General features: G+C 38.2%; 1 protein-coding gene across 3 annotated transcripts in view; it reads right to left on the reverse strand.

Annotated features, from left to right (window-relative positions):
- LOC113113737 (serine/threonine-protein phosphatase 2B catalytic subunit alpha isoform-like) overlaps positions 1-13770 on the reverse strand; it is a 42017-nt gene that overhangs the window by 26607 nt on the left and 1640 nt on the right. The window contains exon 1 of one of the 3 annotated variants that reach the window (XM_026280181.1): positions 12788-12891. The exons of the other annotated variants lie outside the window; for them this stretch is intronic. Within the exon in view, the coding sequence (XP_026135966.1) occupies positions 12788-12812 (25 nt within the window). The 5' untranslated portion in view covers positions 12813-12891. Of the gene's footprint in view, positions 1-12787; positions 12892-13770 lie in introns of those variants that run through there. 3 annotated transcript variants of the gene reach the window in all.

Raw genomic sequence — 13770 nt, forward strand, 5'->3', positions numbered from 1 at the left:
TCTGCATGTGTGTTTGTGTGTGTGTGTGATAGAGCAGGTCAAGGCAGGACAAGCAGCGGCAGTGTGAGGTCAGGATAACTGACCTACGTTTGAGAGCGTGTGTGTGTGTGTGTGTGTGCGTGTGAGACACCCTCCAGCTGCTGAGACAGATGCTGAGACTCCTTCTGCATCTACTAGAGACTGAAAAACAAGCAGCAGACCAAACACACTCACACAAACACTCTGATCCCTCTCTCTCACTCAAATGCACTCACAAAAGCCTCAAACGCATCCACAAAAATTGAAAAATGAAAAAACCTCTGACTGTTCACATCTAATTTCTGACCGATACTTTGCAGAATTTCATATCTTTGCACAACCAAACTGTCATGACTTACTCACTTTCCTGTATGACTTTCTTTCTTCCACTGAATAGAGAAGGAGACATTTTGTTGAGTGTTTATGTTGCTCTTTTCTATACAATGAAAACATACAATCAACAGCGGCTGTAAAGCTTTTAAAAAGAAAAGAAAGAAAAGAAAAGCACCATATGGTTCAATTTGAGCTATTGTTGTCTGAAGCTTAATTAAAAATTCATCTAACTATTTTGCTAAAGGAAATGGAGATCAAAAACTTGAAAAACGTTAAATCTGTCAAACGGTAGAAATAGTTTGTGCATTATAGACAGTGCCACTTGGTACTCCCAGTTTTATGCGGAAGATGTAACTCTTTGATTGTGTTTGCTGTTTACCATTTTTCATCCTGTCAGCACAATTTTCATCTGGAAACCAAAATGTATTTTATTTTTGTTATTATTATTATTTTATTTTTATCGAGTTGCTGCTGTTGTTCCTGCATCCTGTTTTAATTTGTATAGATATAACTGCTTTGATAATAACAGAAAATATTCTTTTCTAAATTAATCTGGATTAGAATTGTGGTTGTCAAGCCTTAGTGGAACGTGTCGATAGTTAAACTGATTGACTATTGTTTGATATTTTGGATTCAGTAGGATTTATTTTTTATTTTTTATGAAATTCATACTCTTGTTCAGCAAGGATGTATTAAATGGATCAACAGTGACAGAAATCTTTTGCAGCATTATAAATGTTTTTACTTTTTCAAATAAATGCTGTTTTTTGTGACACTGACTGGAGTGATGGCTCCTGAAAATTCAACTTTGCAATACAGGATTAAATTACATTTGACAATATATTAACAATATTGTGACATAAAAATGTTAATATTTCACAACTGAGTGAACGAGTCATTATCAGTGTTCATCTTCAGTTCTCTATTCACAGCAGTTCAGTCAGTGTACTGTTCGAGTAAATGAATTACTCCGGGATATTGGTTTGTTTGAACTCAGAGGGAGTGTCAGCCACATTAAAAAAGTTAACAGCTTAAGTCATTTGTGGATTAATGTGTATTGGAGACGCAAACCGTTTGAAACGATTCAGGTCGATTTGGTGAACTGGTTCAAGAAGATCCGGTTACATCAAATGATTAGTTCATGAACCGGATATGACAAACTGCTTTGCTATTTTTAGACGAAAATGTATTTTCGATGCTTCAACAAATTTTAACTGACCCTCTGATGTCACATGGACTACTTTAAAGATGTTTTTCTTTACATTCTGGACATGGACAGTATACCGTTCACACAGCTTCAATGGAGGGACTGAGAGCTCTCGGACTAAATCTAAAATATCTTAAAGGGGGGGTGAAATGCTCGTTTTCACTCAATATCCTGTTAATCTTGAGTACCTATAGAGTAGTACTGCATCCTTCATAACTCCAAAAAGTCTTTAGTTTTATTATATTCATAAGAGAAAGATAGTCTGTACCAATTTCACAGAAAAACACGAGCGGCTGGAGGCGTGAGGTGTGGGCGGAGCTAAAGAATCACGAGCGCCAGTAGGCTTTTGCGTTGAGAGCGTTTGGAAGCTGTGACATTACGTGAGGACAAAACCAACCAAAACAAACCATGGCTAACAGTCAGATTCAGCGTATATTTATGATCCAGAATCAGATCCAAAGGCTGAAATTTAACAAGAGCAGCAGCAACAACAGCGTCTCTATGTGGTATGTACTGAAACTGTATATATTTGCTTAGCGGTTTTGGAAAAGTTCCACTTTGTCAAACTGGGCCTTGTTTGTAAAACAAGCATCTTCGAAATGCAGGGAACAAACACAAACACTTGCACAACTCTGTTGATGCTCTGTAAAAATAAACTCCACCCACTGGTCCCTTAATGCTGTTTCTCTTTAGGAAATCTGTGCAGGGTTGTCTTGCCCTGGCAACCAAAAACACACTCCTTTTGTGACATTTCACGACGCTCTCGCTCTGATCAGTGAATGTCTGTGCTCTACTATACGGGAGCGCGCGCTCTTCCGGCAGAAGTGCCCTTAGGACCCAAATAAGGAAATTCCGCTCCATCTAACGTCACACAGAGCCATACTCGAAAAAACTTTCCGAAACTTGTGACAAACCGGAAGGAGTATTTTTGGAACAGAAATACTCCTTCAAACGTACAACTTAATTTTTGAAACTTTGTCCATGTTTAGCATGGGAATCCAACTCTTTAACAGTGTAAAAAACTCAGTATGCATGAAATAGCATTTCACCCCCCCTTTAAACTGCGTCCTGAAGATGAACGGAGGTCTTACGGGTTTGGAACGACATGAGGGTGAGTTAATAATTACATCATTTTCATTTTTGGGTGAACTAACGCTTTAACCTCATGTCATTCCAAATGACTTTCTTTCATTTGTGGAACACAAAGGTAATTACAAAAATATACATATATTGTATACACTGTTGTTGAGATCCAATTTATTTTCAAAACATTTTGTGTGTTTCAAAGAACAAAGTATGTATTTATAGACTCGGGTCAAACTTGTATGCATGAATAAATTTATTTGCATTATATAAAATAATATCAGTGAACAGCAGTCTAATCACAATGTGCAGTAGTTGGGTGATAATCTCTCTCCTTTTATTTCTCTGCTATTTTTTCTGTCTCTTTCTCTATCCTCCTGTCCTGATCTCAGTAGTCGACCTCACCTTGACTCCCTCCTGTAAGATACGTTCCTCTCAGAGTAACACTTCCAAACGGCTGGCCCTCCTTCATGTGTTCAGGGCAATGAAAAGGATTGTTCTGTGGATCCGTTGGGCCCACTGGAGCCCCACCAGTGGTAACACAGATAACGGCCTAGAATCATACTTTGGGAAAGTAGGCCGCTGACTGGCTCGCGCTTGTTCCCGGACCCTAGAGGTACGATGGGAGGGACTCATTCAGGTCACAGCTGTGCTAGAGCCTCTCTCACTCTCTCTATCTCAGTCTTTCCTTCCCTCTCCTTCCTGACCATTCACTCATGCCCTCGCCCCATCCTGACCCCCACTTACAGGAAACACTCGCAAAGGTTTGCCTTTGATTCTGGAGTCTTCGACCCCTGCTGTGGAGGAGAAACTATGGGTACACTAGTACCAATAATTTTTAATGATGTAGAAAAAAAAACGTAAATTCAGTTTATTTTTTATATTTATTTAATGGCACCTTTTTAATGATTGAAGGTGAGTGACACTGATACTAATACTACTTTTCCATGTCTCTAGAAAATGGTTCTTTTTATCCCAATATTTAACCACTGACTAGCCATTCAACATTACAAGAGCTATCAACTTCAACATTTATTAGATAAAAAAAAAAATCTAATTTAAGTGAACTTAAAACAATCTTCACATAAAACCATTATAATAAATATCGACCTGTACCCCTCAGCAAGAAATATACAGAAATTGAATAAAGTTATCAAATACTAAATTCTAAACTGAATATAGATGAATCCTTAAAGCTACAAAACTTACTGCTTTCCTCTTTTATCTTTTCTTTGAATAACAGACATCACAGCAGCAGCTGGGTCTTAAAGTACAGAGCCAGCAGATGTAAGAAAAAAATAAATATATTGTGTGCACAATTTACTAATTTTGTTCCCTTGATTTGCTAAATCATCTGCACATTTTACTAATTCGTTCTTTCGATTTATAAAATCATGTGCAGGATTTAGCCAATCGAGGGAACGAATTAGTAAATTGTGCGCACAATTTTTAAATTGAGGAGACTTTTAGCCTCCTATTTTTCTCCTGCATGCCATGTGTGGGGCTCTGTAATAAGGTTATTTGGCTGCTATTACTTTAACACCTGCCTCTGCTGTGATGTGATGTGGATCTGACATGTATGCTCATAGTTTCATTCACACGTTAATATGAAATGATACAGGCTACAGCACACACCACCGGATTTTTGTATGCAATTGAAGAGCACATGCTACGAGCACAGTATAATGGCTGATTGCACAGGAAAATTAGTTTTTACTGACATATGGCTGGACAGCATCTCATCTCACTGCAATTCACTGTTGCTGTCTTGAAGCTCCTCATCACCTGTACCATTTGACTAATGCCTGGCACTGAGACAAAGTGGAGTGTGCATCTAAATATGACCTGTTTAATATGGTCATAAAGATGTTCCGCATTTAAATAAATCCAATTGTTGACAGGGAAAAAAAGAAAGAAGCAGCAGTTTTGAGTGAACTGGCCAACTCTAGCTCCAACCCTGCGTTAACTGCATTAAATATTTTCAACACTGTTAAACTTCCTGCATTAACACACTAATTCTGGCAGCACTAGTTGAAACATACTCTAATGTACATGAATACAGACACTTCTGGCTACACTAAGCTTAATTTCACATGTGTCAGTGTGTAATTCACAACTCAAGTGAATGGTGTATTCTCAGTGTTGCCACTAGGAGTGCTATAGCAGACATTTGTGTAAGCTGTCTTCTTTTACAATTGGTTTTTCTCTTTTAAAGGCAGGGTAGGTGATTTGGTTAAAACACATTTTTTGTTAAATTCTATTCACATCCTGATAGCAATCAAAATGTTAAGTGGTCTAAATGTATTTATATCATCTGTTGAAGGTGTAGGACCATAAGTTGTTTGTCTGTCCAAGGGATACAATAGCTGTCCTACCTGCCTATCAACCGAGCGGCAACCTCCCGCTCTCTCTCGTGAGGCCAATAAGGAAGTGACTAAAACTGAAAAATGATTTTGGTCTATATTGTTAATTTTGCCCTTCATGACAACTGTGAGGGGGGTGAATTTTTTTAAAACTCATCCGTTTAAATTATATTAAGACTTAAAGTTCTGCATAATTAAGGGCGTGGCCACTTGAGTGACAGGTGGATTGCCGCTGCTGACAATGCCGTCGCACTAGGTGGGCGTGGCTTCAGCAATCAGCTCCCGCCTTTTTGCCCATTTTCGTTTATCCGGTAGAGTCGCGCGGTGACGCGCTGCCAAGATGGCGACGGCCTGCTCTGCACACTTTAGGGTTCAAAACTAATGAGGAGTCTATGGGTGACGTCACGGACACTACGTCCATATTTTTTTACAGTCTATGCTATCAACATATGCATCTGCATACCTCCACACACCCTGTTCACGCAGACAGCACATTCCATTACACTATATGAAGACAAAGTAAGAATGGAAGGTGTTATTACTGTAATATTATGTACTTTGCTCTGTTATGTTTTCTTCTCATTGTGCCGCTGGTTAGCCTCTGATTTGCTTGTGTGCTTTCAATAGTATGGGGAACCAAAGATGCAAGGCAGCTTAAAAAAAAATAATAATAATAAATCCAACATTTGAAATCAAGTAAACGTTGTCATTTGAGCCAAAGGCCAACTACAACCAACTGAGACTGAGACCCTTATTAACATCTCTACATGTTCCTGCAGAGCTCTTGTCCTTTCCTTTTGGCCCTAAAATAAGTAAGCTACAAACTCTTTGTCTATGCTGCGGCACCTGGGGAGCAGTTGGGGGTGCGATGCCTTGCTCAAGGGCACCTAAGTTGTGGTATTGCTGGCCCGAGACTCAAACCCACAACCCTAGGGTTAGGAGTCTAACTCTATAACCACTAGGCCACGACTTCCCACATGAAGCACACTGCATTTAAAAATTTATGTGATTTTGATTTCATTGGATAGAGAAAACTCACTTAAATGATAAATTCAGCCTTTGGACTACTCATTCACAGGTACATGAGGTATGATTCAGGCACATTAACTTATGCAGAAGCAGAAGTTTCCTGTAATGAGGTTGTACTGAAGCCATACTGGATTATTAGAGAACCCATTGTACAATACAACACTGCTGCTGAAGATGTTGTCAGTGGGAAGCTAATTTCTAGCTTAGGTGGGGAGGAAGTAGGACAAAGAATTTCTGAGATTTGTAATTTCGGACAACAAACTTGTGCAATCTGAAGTGGCTGTAACTGCAGCAAGCGAAGACCATCAGACACCCACGGTGCCATTCCAGAAGCGCTTCCAGTGTGCAAGCTGCAACATCCTGTAATTAAACTGTTGACAATCTGAAATACATCATCCTGTGATCACACAACTATAGGATGGCTCTGTTTCAGCCCGAGACCTAATAGCGATGGAACACACATTTTGCTGTGTGTCAGACAGAAGCGTTGTATTGTTACTACAAAATTGTTCAAAAATACAGCTGCCACATCCTTTGACAACCCAGAATTCTGTATAGAGATGAGACAAAGAGAAAGAAAATGTACTGTCGGAATGAGAATGGAGAAAATTGACTAAAGGGATGGATAAGAGGGAGAGACGCGCCTGACCCAGATCTGGAGAAGGTTACAACATCATGTGCCTTTGACGGAGGGATTTTTACAAGCGCCGTTTGATGTTGCACAATTAATGCATGCTTCACACATGAAGGGGCCATCTGCATGTGCATAAAAGCAGGAGGCGGGATTTAAGATGACAAAAACACCAATGAACCAATCAGCAGAGTGAGCTGGGTTGACTGACAGGCTAGAAATGATGAAGTCATCCACTCAGGCAGCAGTAAATACAGGATAAAGATCCGTTCTACTGGATTTCTGGATCACAGAAGCGTTCCTGCTTTCGCGTGGCCTCATTAGGTCTCAGCTCTGCGCTATCCACTGTGTCCTCTGTGCTCCAAACTCACACTCAAAGTATTTATGTTAAAGAGGCTAAATTTAGTCTCACTCATTCTTTCTCTTTTCCTCTTCCACTCTTCCTCCTAGTTTCACCTTTAGTCTGTTTTTGAACCAGATCTGCGTATGTGGCGGCATGTTATTTTTACCCTGGTCCACATCCTGTGTTGTGCACTAATGATTTCGAATATCCTACAATTTCCTGGCAGTCACCCTGCTGCATTCTCATCCAGGTCTAGTGTCAGTTTAAAGCAGCAGTTCTGCCAAAAATGAACAATCTGGCGTTATTTACTCACCCTCATGTTGAGACAAACCTGTATGTTGTGTTATATTTTCTTCGTCAAACACAAAAGGAGATATTCTCATGCTGCTTTATAATTAATATTAAACATTTTAGAATATAAATATTTTTAATATTATAGTATTACAAATATGGTAATTTCACTGACAAATAAAAAAAAAAAGTATTTAAAACATACTATAATAATTTTATTTTACATTACAAATGACAATACTAATATTTATGTATATCGTAATTTATTTATTTTCTATTTTATTTTGGTGGAAGCCCTCAAAGGTTTTCTTTTGTTGACAACAGCTGGTGCAGGTGCACTGGGCAATTTCTGGGTCATGATTTTTGTTTTATTTCAATGAATTATGCAGCCATAGCATACAGGTTTGAAAATAAATAAACAATGTCAGAATTGTACTATTCCTTTAAAGGAAGATATGGCTTATAGAAAGTAATGAATGACAGACTAGGGGGTGAATGGGATTTTAGCTGGAAGTCCCACCCAAGGCACAGATGACTGCATTTTGTTTTCCATGATGCGTGTGTGTGAGACACAGATTGTGGTGTGTGAAGGTGGTCAAGCGTGTGAGCGTTCTCCATTACACACATCTGTATGTATCAGTGTGTGTGTGTGCTCAAGTTAACGTCTCTAGTGACCTGTAACATATGTGTGTGTGTGTGTCTTGTGTGTGTTTGTGCATCTGTGTGGGAGGAAACAGTTTTCATCATTTTCCTGCAGTCCTGTATCACCGCATTTGATGCGAGATTGCCTCTCTCTCGCTCTCTCTCCATTGGATCATTCAGGTGGGCGATGAAGTTGATTAGCTCAGTATCTGGTTAGATGGGCAGCACTTTAGTCCTTAATAACAGCATTCTCACATGCTTGAAAGCAGAACTGAAATGTGTGACACTATCTACTTTTGGAATAGCATACTACATACTTCATATTACAGTACAAGTCTTAATATTTCTGCAGTATGCAGGGTGTACACTGCAGCATGCAACTCTTCTGTATGCATGAACTACCTGGATGAACTACGACATTTCCAAAAATGTGCAGTATACCAACGAGTACTGCAGTACGCAATGCACTGAGCACTATATCCCACAATACAGTGTACTTGACCTTCCATTTCCAGTGTAGCAAATCAAGCTACTATTATCAGCTGAAATGCTTTACATCTTTTTCTGGCCTCACTATTAGAACAGACTGCCAAGAGTTAAAACGACTTTATAGAAAATTATATTAAAAATGCAAAAATCTGAAACTTGACTCCACTTACTGTCATATGCTAATTTACTGCAAATGGAAACCGCTACATTTTGTGATTACCAGCAAGAGAGTCTACATTTCTAAGTTGGCGAATGTAAATTTGAAAATAATGGTGGAAACAAATTGATATTGTTTATGAATAAATGGGCCTAACTGTGAATATTTTTGTACAATTTTCATTTGTACACATTTTGTGAGATCTGAAGCAACAGGTTTGTTTGACAAAATATTTCCCATCATTTTCTGTGGCAGAAAAAGAATGTTAAATACACTGACAATGCATCAGTTACACACTTAATGTGCATTTTCTTTTTTTCTTTAAATAGTTTTTTTCAATAGTAAAATTTTGAATTTTAAAACTGGCCAATGCATTCATTTAAAAAAAAAGAACACTATTACACCATAATTATGACTTTCAAACTCATAAGCAGGAACATCCCAAGAGGATCAAACATGCATGTAATGAGGTCATGTGACAAAGTTAATGAATAGGAGAAACCGCAATGCGCAATATGACGGCTCCAGTCCTGCCTTCTAAATAAAAGAGTCACTGCCATTAGAAGCTTTGGTTCCCATAGAAACCTGAGACTCGCATACACTCAGGACTACACATGCGCATTGGTGGTACCGACCTGAAAAATACACTTTCTTAAAGCTATTTATGCCATGTCTGTCTAAGGTTTTTGTTAATGTTTCGTGTTTCAGTTCAGGTCTATCAAGTCTTTTATGTCCTTTCTTTTAGTTTGGTATCAGTTATGTTTCCTGATCCATGTCATGTGAACTCCAGCTTGTTTCTTATGCCTTGTTTTCATTGCATTTTTCATTATTAGTTCTGTTCTCTCACTGGTTCGTGTCCATTTGTCTTGTTATCTTGTTTAGCAGTTCTGTCTTGTCATTGATTATGTTATGTGATTAACACAGTCTTGCATTTAAGTCCTCATGCTGGACATTTTTCCTTGTTGTCAGGTCATTGTTTTGTCTAGTCAAACTATAGTTCCTCATCTGAGATTAAGTTCAGAGTTTATGTTTTGGATAAAATCTATTCCATCTTCCCAACATTAGACACTGGACCAAAGCATTACACTGGTTATTATGTTTACAAGTAGCATGGTAATACTATGGTATTCTTTGAAGTGTCTTTCAGTAATATGTAAAAAATATATTATGCCCTTTTAGGTTTAATGTTTTGTTATTATCATGTTTTTTTTTTTCTGAACATGGTACTATGGTAATACTATGTTGTTTTGGATATGATACCATGGTAAAATCATAATATCTTGGAGAAACATACAATTAATTATGCCATGTTTGCAATCTTTCCAACATTGGAAAATAATTATAAAAAGCACACAATCTTCTTCACTAAAAGCACCATGGTATTATAATGCTTTTTTTTGAAGTACATTGTAATGGTACTAGTTTTTCTGGACACAATACTATAGTAAAAAGTCAAGAAACATCTACATAATTATGCCAAGCACACTATTTGATGCTACTGGCTTGCATTTATTTTATTGCTTATGGTTTTAATGCCTTTTTAATGCTATTTCAGCATTTATCTGACAAGCCAGAATTTATTGCTTATTTGAAATATGCCATTTAAATGAGCTTGGTCTGAGATTTCAGTATTTCTCCTTTCAGATACATAAGAGGTGATGCATGCATGCCTAATGTAGCTGCATCGTAAATATGGCCATCAAGTACACTAATGTTCCTTAAAAAGTACTTTTATACTACATTGTGCAACATAGATTTGGCTAGTTAGCATAGTTCAGTTAACTACACCATTCAGACAGTCATTCAAAAGTATCCATGGGATTTACAGATCAGGTTATTGGCTGATAAAATCCACTACAAAATGCTTTGAAATAAACTGGAATGTTAAAATTATAATTTTCTTCAAGTGTGATATAATAAACACCATTGGTTTGATTAGAATTGCATAATGTCCACATACTATTTTTTAAACACAATTAGCAATATTCAGTATAGTGTGCAGTATGCAGTACCTTAGAATTCCATTCCAAACACTGCCTGTGCATTTCCCCCTGTGTGTAAGAGAAAGAGATTGCTGGGACACAAGTGCATGCACATCCATCCGTCCATCCATCCATCCATCCATCCATCGGATGTCAAGTGCCTGATTCCCCATCTCTCCCACTTCTCATCCTCCACACTTTTCACACTTCCCCCTCTCTTTTCTTTCACCTGCTCTCGTTTCATTTATCGCCAGGCTCATGTCAACACTCTTACTTCGTTTCAGTGTTCAGGGCTTTAACATCCCGTTCATGTTGCATGTCGCACTCGGCAGGAGGCATGCATGAATTAACACAGGCACAAAATCAGGAGAAAAATTTCAATCTTTGAAGCGGTTTCGATAATGCCATGAAAGTGTGTGTTTATGATTGCATGCAAATAATTTATTCCTGTTTCAAAACATCTCCATTCCTAGGGGCCAAGAACACCTATTAGTACCAATCATAAAAAATACACTATGATGCAGTTAGAATAATCTAGTCATTATTGTTGCATTACTACATTCCTTGAGGAGACAGATGGCAGTGAGGCGCATTCTGTCTCACGGAGAATGCAGCACATAATAACTTGTGGAAATGAGCAAATTCATCTTAAGCAATCTACTCTCTTACTCATTTGTGTTTGTCTCAAGCATGCCTTCTTCTATGCACCAATTTTACTCTCTGTTACGCCCTAGAAAAATCTGCAGAAAGTACTACAGTACTGCCATGGACATGGTACAATAGTGATCCTTTTAGCTATCATGGTCCCATGGTAAGATATCTTGGAGCAATATCTAATATGGAATCTCATTCCATCTTCCCAACAATGGACATTGGTACCATAGTATAACCATTGTTTCTAGAATAGAACATCTATACAAGCATAATGGTAATACCATGGTATTCTTTGAAGTTTCTTTGAGTAGTATGTGAATAATTATCCCAAGCAAACCATTTTCTAGACTAAAAAACACCATGGTATAAAGGTTCCTATGAACCATCAGGCAGTTTTTTACTTCTGCTGTGTCCTCTTCATACCTTTATCACCTTCATACTGGCTGCTTTGCCTTCCTCGTCCACCAGCTATATCTGGACACGCTCTCACACAGACCTTCCCTAAAGCTTAGTACCCAAGATACCTAACGGTTAATATTACATAAATGTGACACATATGCTGCACTATGATTATTTAATGCAGAATGGCATATGTTGCTAAATAATTACAGGCGGCCACACTCCAGGGTTGAAGGAATACCCCTTACAGTACACAACACCTCTCTCTCTGCCCAAACCACACTTGCTCACACACTACGGTGGCCCAAAACGTGCCTCCCCATCCGCCTTTATTGTTTTCCATAATCCAAACAAACTGATCATATATACACAGGGGATAGATGCTTTTGGGTAGCTTTTCAGTATGCACAGGCATTGCTGAAGACTAATTAACCCCTCTCTCCACTGACCGCCCACACTATACATCCACATCCACATATCTCATCATTCAGTGATGCTGTAGTGCCCACATCTTCACTACTTGACATTCTAATGTTGTTGTTGTTTATTATTATTATATACTTAATGTGTATTGCAAAAACTGGAAATATAAATATAGCTTTAAATTTCGCTAAGCTTATAGTAGCTACGTGCATGCGTGCATTGGTATAGGCTAGTTATGATGGGTTTGCATAGTCTCTTAATGTATTTATGCATCATATCAGATGAAACATATAGTTCTGCAATGTAACTTGTTTTTCTGCAATAACAATTCGATTTAATGCCACTGGGATTTCTGGATCCAGCACATCCTCTATGTGCAAGCCTTGTTTACAGTGTGTAACGATGTACCAACGAATCGATAAACTGCTACGGATAGATACACTAAAATACCCTCATAGGCCGTCTATGCAAGGATGTGTAAGTCAGTGTACGAACTGACTGCGAGGAACTCAACGCATTTTCCCTGCATGACAAGAGTGTACTCGTGCAGGGTCTCGAGGCATTACACATTTCACATCATTACACGCACAATCGATATGGTAACTCACGAGATCACCTCGTTATCCGAGCGCTGGTAGCTACCCGACAAGCGCGCGCACTGACATTAGAGTAAAAGATGCGAATGGGAAAGCGCAAGGAGATGCATGAACCAATACAGGAATGCAATGCAATAGCCACGCTACCTTTAAGTCGTCCTTTCGCTGTCATCCTCAAACTGCAAAAAATATTTCATTGGATCGAGATGTTTATCTCTCTCTTTTTCTCTCCTCCCCCCTTTATCTCTCTCCCTCTCTCTCTCTCTCTCTCTCTCTCTCTCTCTCTCTCTCTCTCTCTCTCTCTCTCTCTCTCTCTCGGGTAACCTGCCACTGTATAACAGTTCGTCCATCCGCCAGCAGGCGCGCAGCCGTCGATGCGCTCCACAGATGTGGCAAGCCGTTTCACTTTTGTTCTTTACAACTGTCTTAGATTTATGTGACGACTATTTAGTTTTAATTACTACATGTATACATTTAATAAAGATTCTAGTCCCTATTCCAATAGTGACTAGCCTTTATCTACAAAAAAAGTGTAAAAACAATGTTCGATCAGAAATTGCTAGCAAATATTTACAAAGAAATGCAAGTAACACATTAAATTAAATGTGTCATTTTGAAGTAGAAACAGTTTAAAAATAGTATTTTCTTTTAAAAATGTCCTACAAATTTATAGTGTATTTCAGTTTTATAGCACTTATTAGACACTAGTACTAATTTAGTTACTACCTCGGTTATATGATACCTGCATTTGGAATCACATCACACCGAACAATTTTGGATGAAATGCGCAGTTTGTCCTGTAAACTATATATATAGGCAATATATATATATATATATATATATATATATATATATATATATATATATATATATATATAAAACATCACCAGCTGCTAAATTCAAATCTGCATTTGCTGCCTGGCACAGAGCAAGGGATGCACACATTTTTAAAGCACTGCACATTATTACCAATCTCATATGATTCTGTTGAGTTTATGAATGCAAGGGCCAATCACAGCCGTTCAGATGAGTCATTGCTGAAACATGCTGTTTCGCTCGTTGACCGAATTCTCTGGCTAGTTCTCTCATCAAAACAGAGTGAAGATGTACAAATGTAAGTAAGATGTTTA

Source organism: Carassius auratus, chromosome 14 (assembly GCF_003368295.1).
Source record: "Carassius auratus strain Wakin chromosome 14, ASM336829v1, whole genome shotgun sequence".
NCBI classification, from domain to species: domain Eukaryota; kingdom Metazoa; phylum Chordata; class Actinopteri; order Cypriniformes; family Cyprinidae; genus Carassius; species Carassius auratus.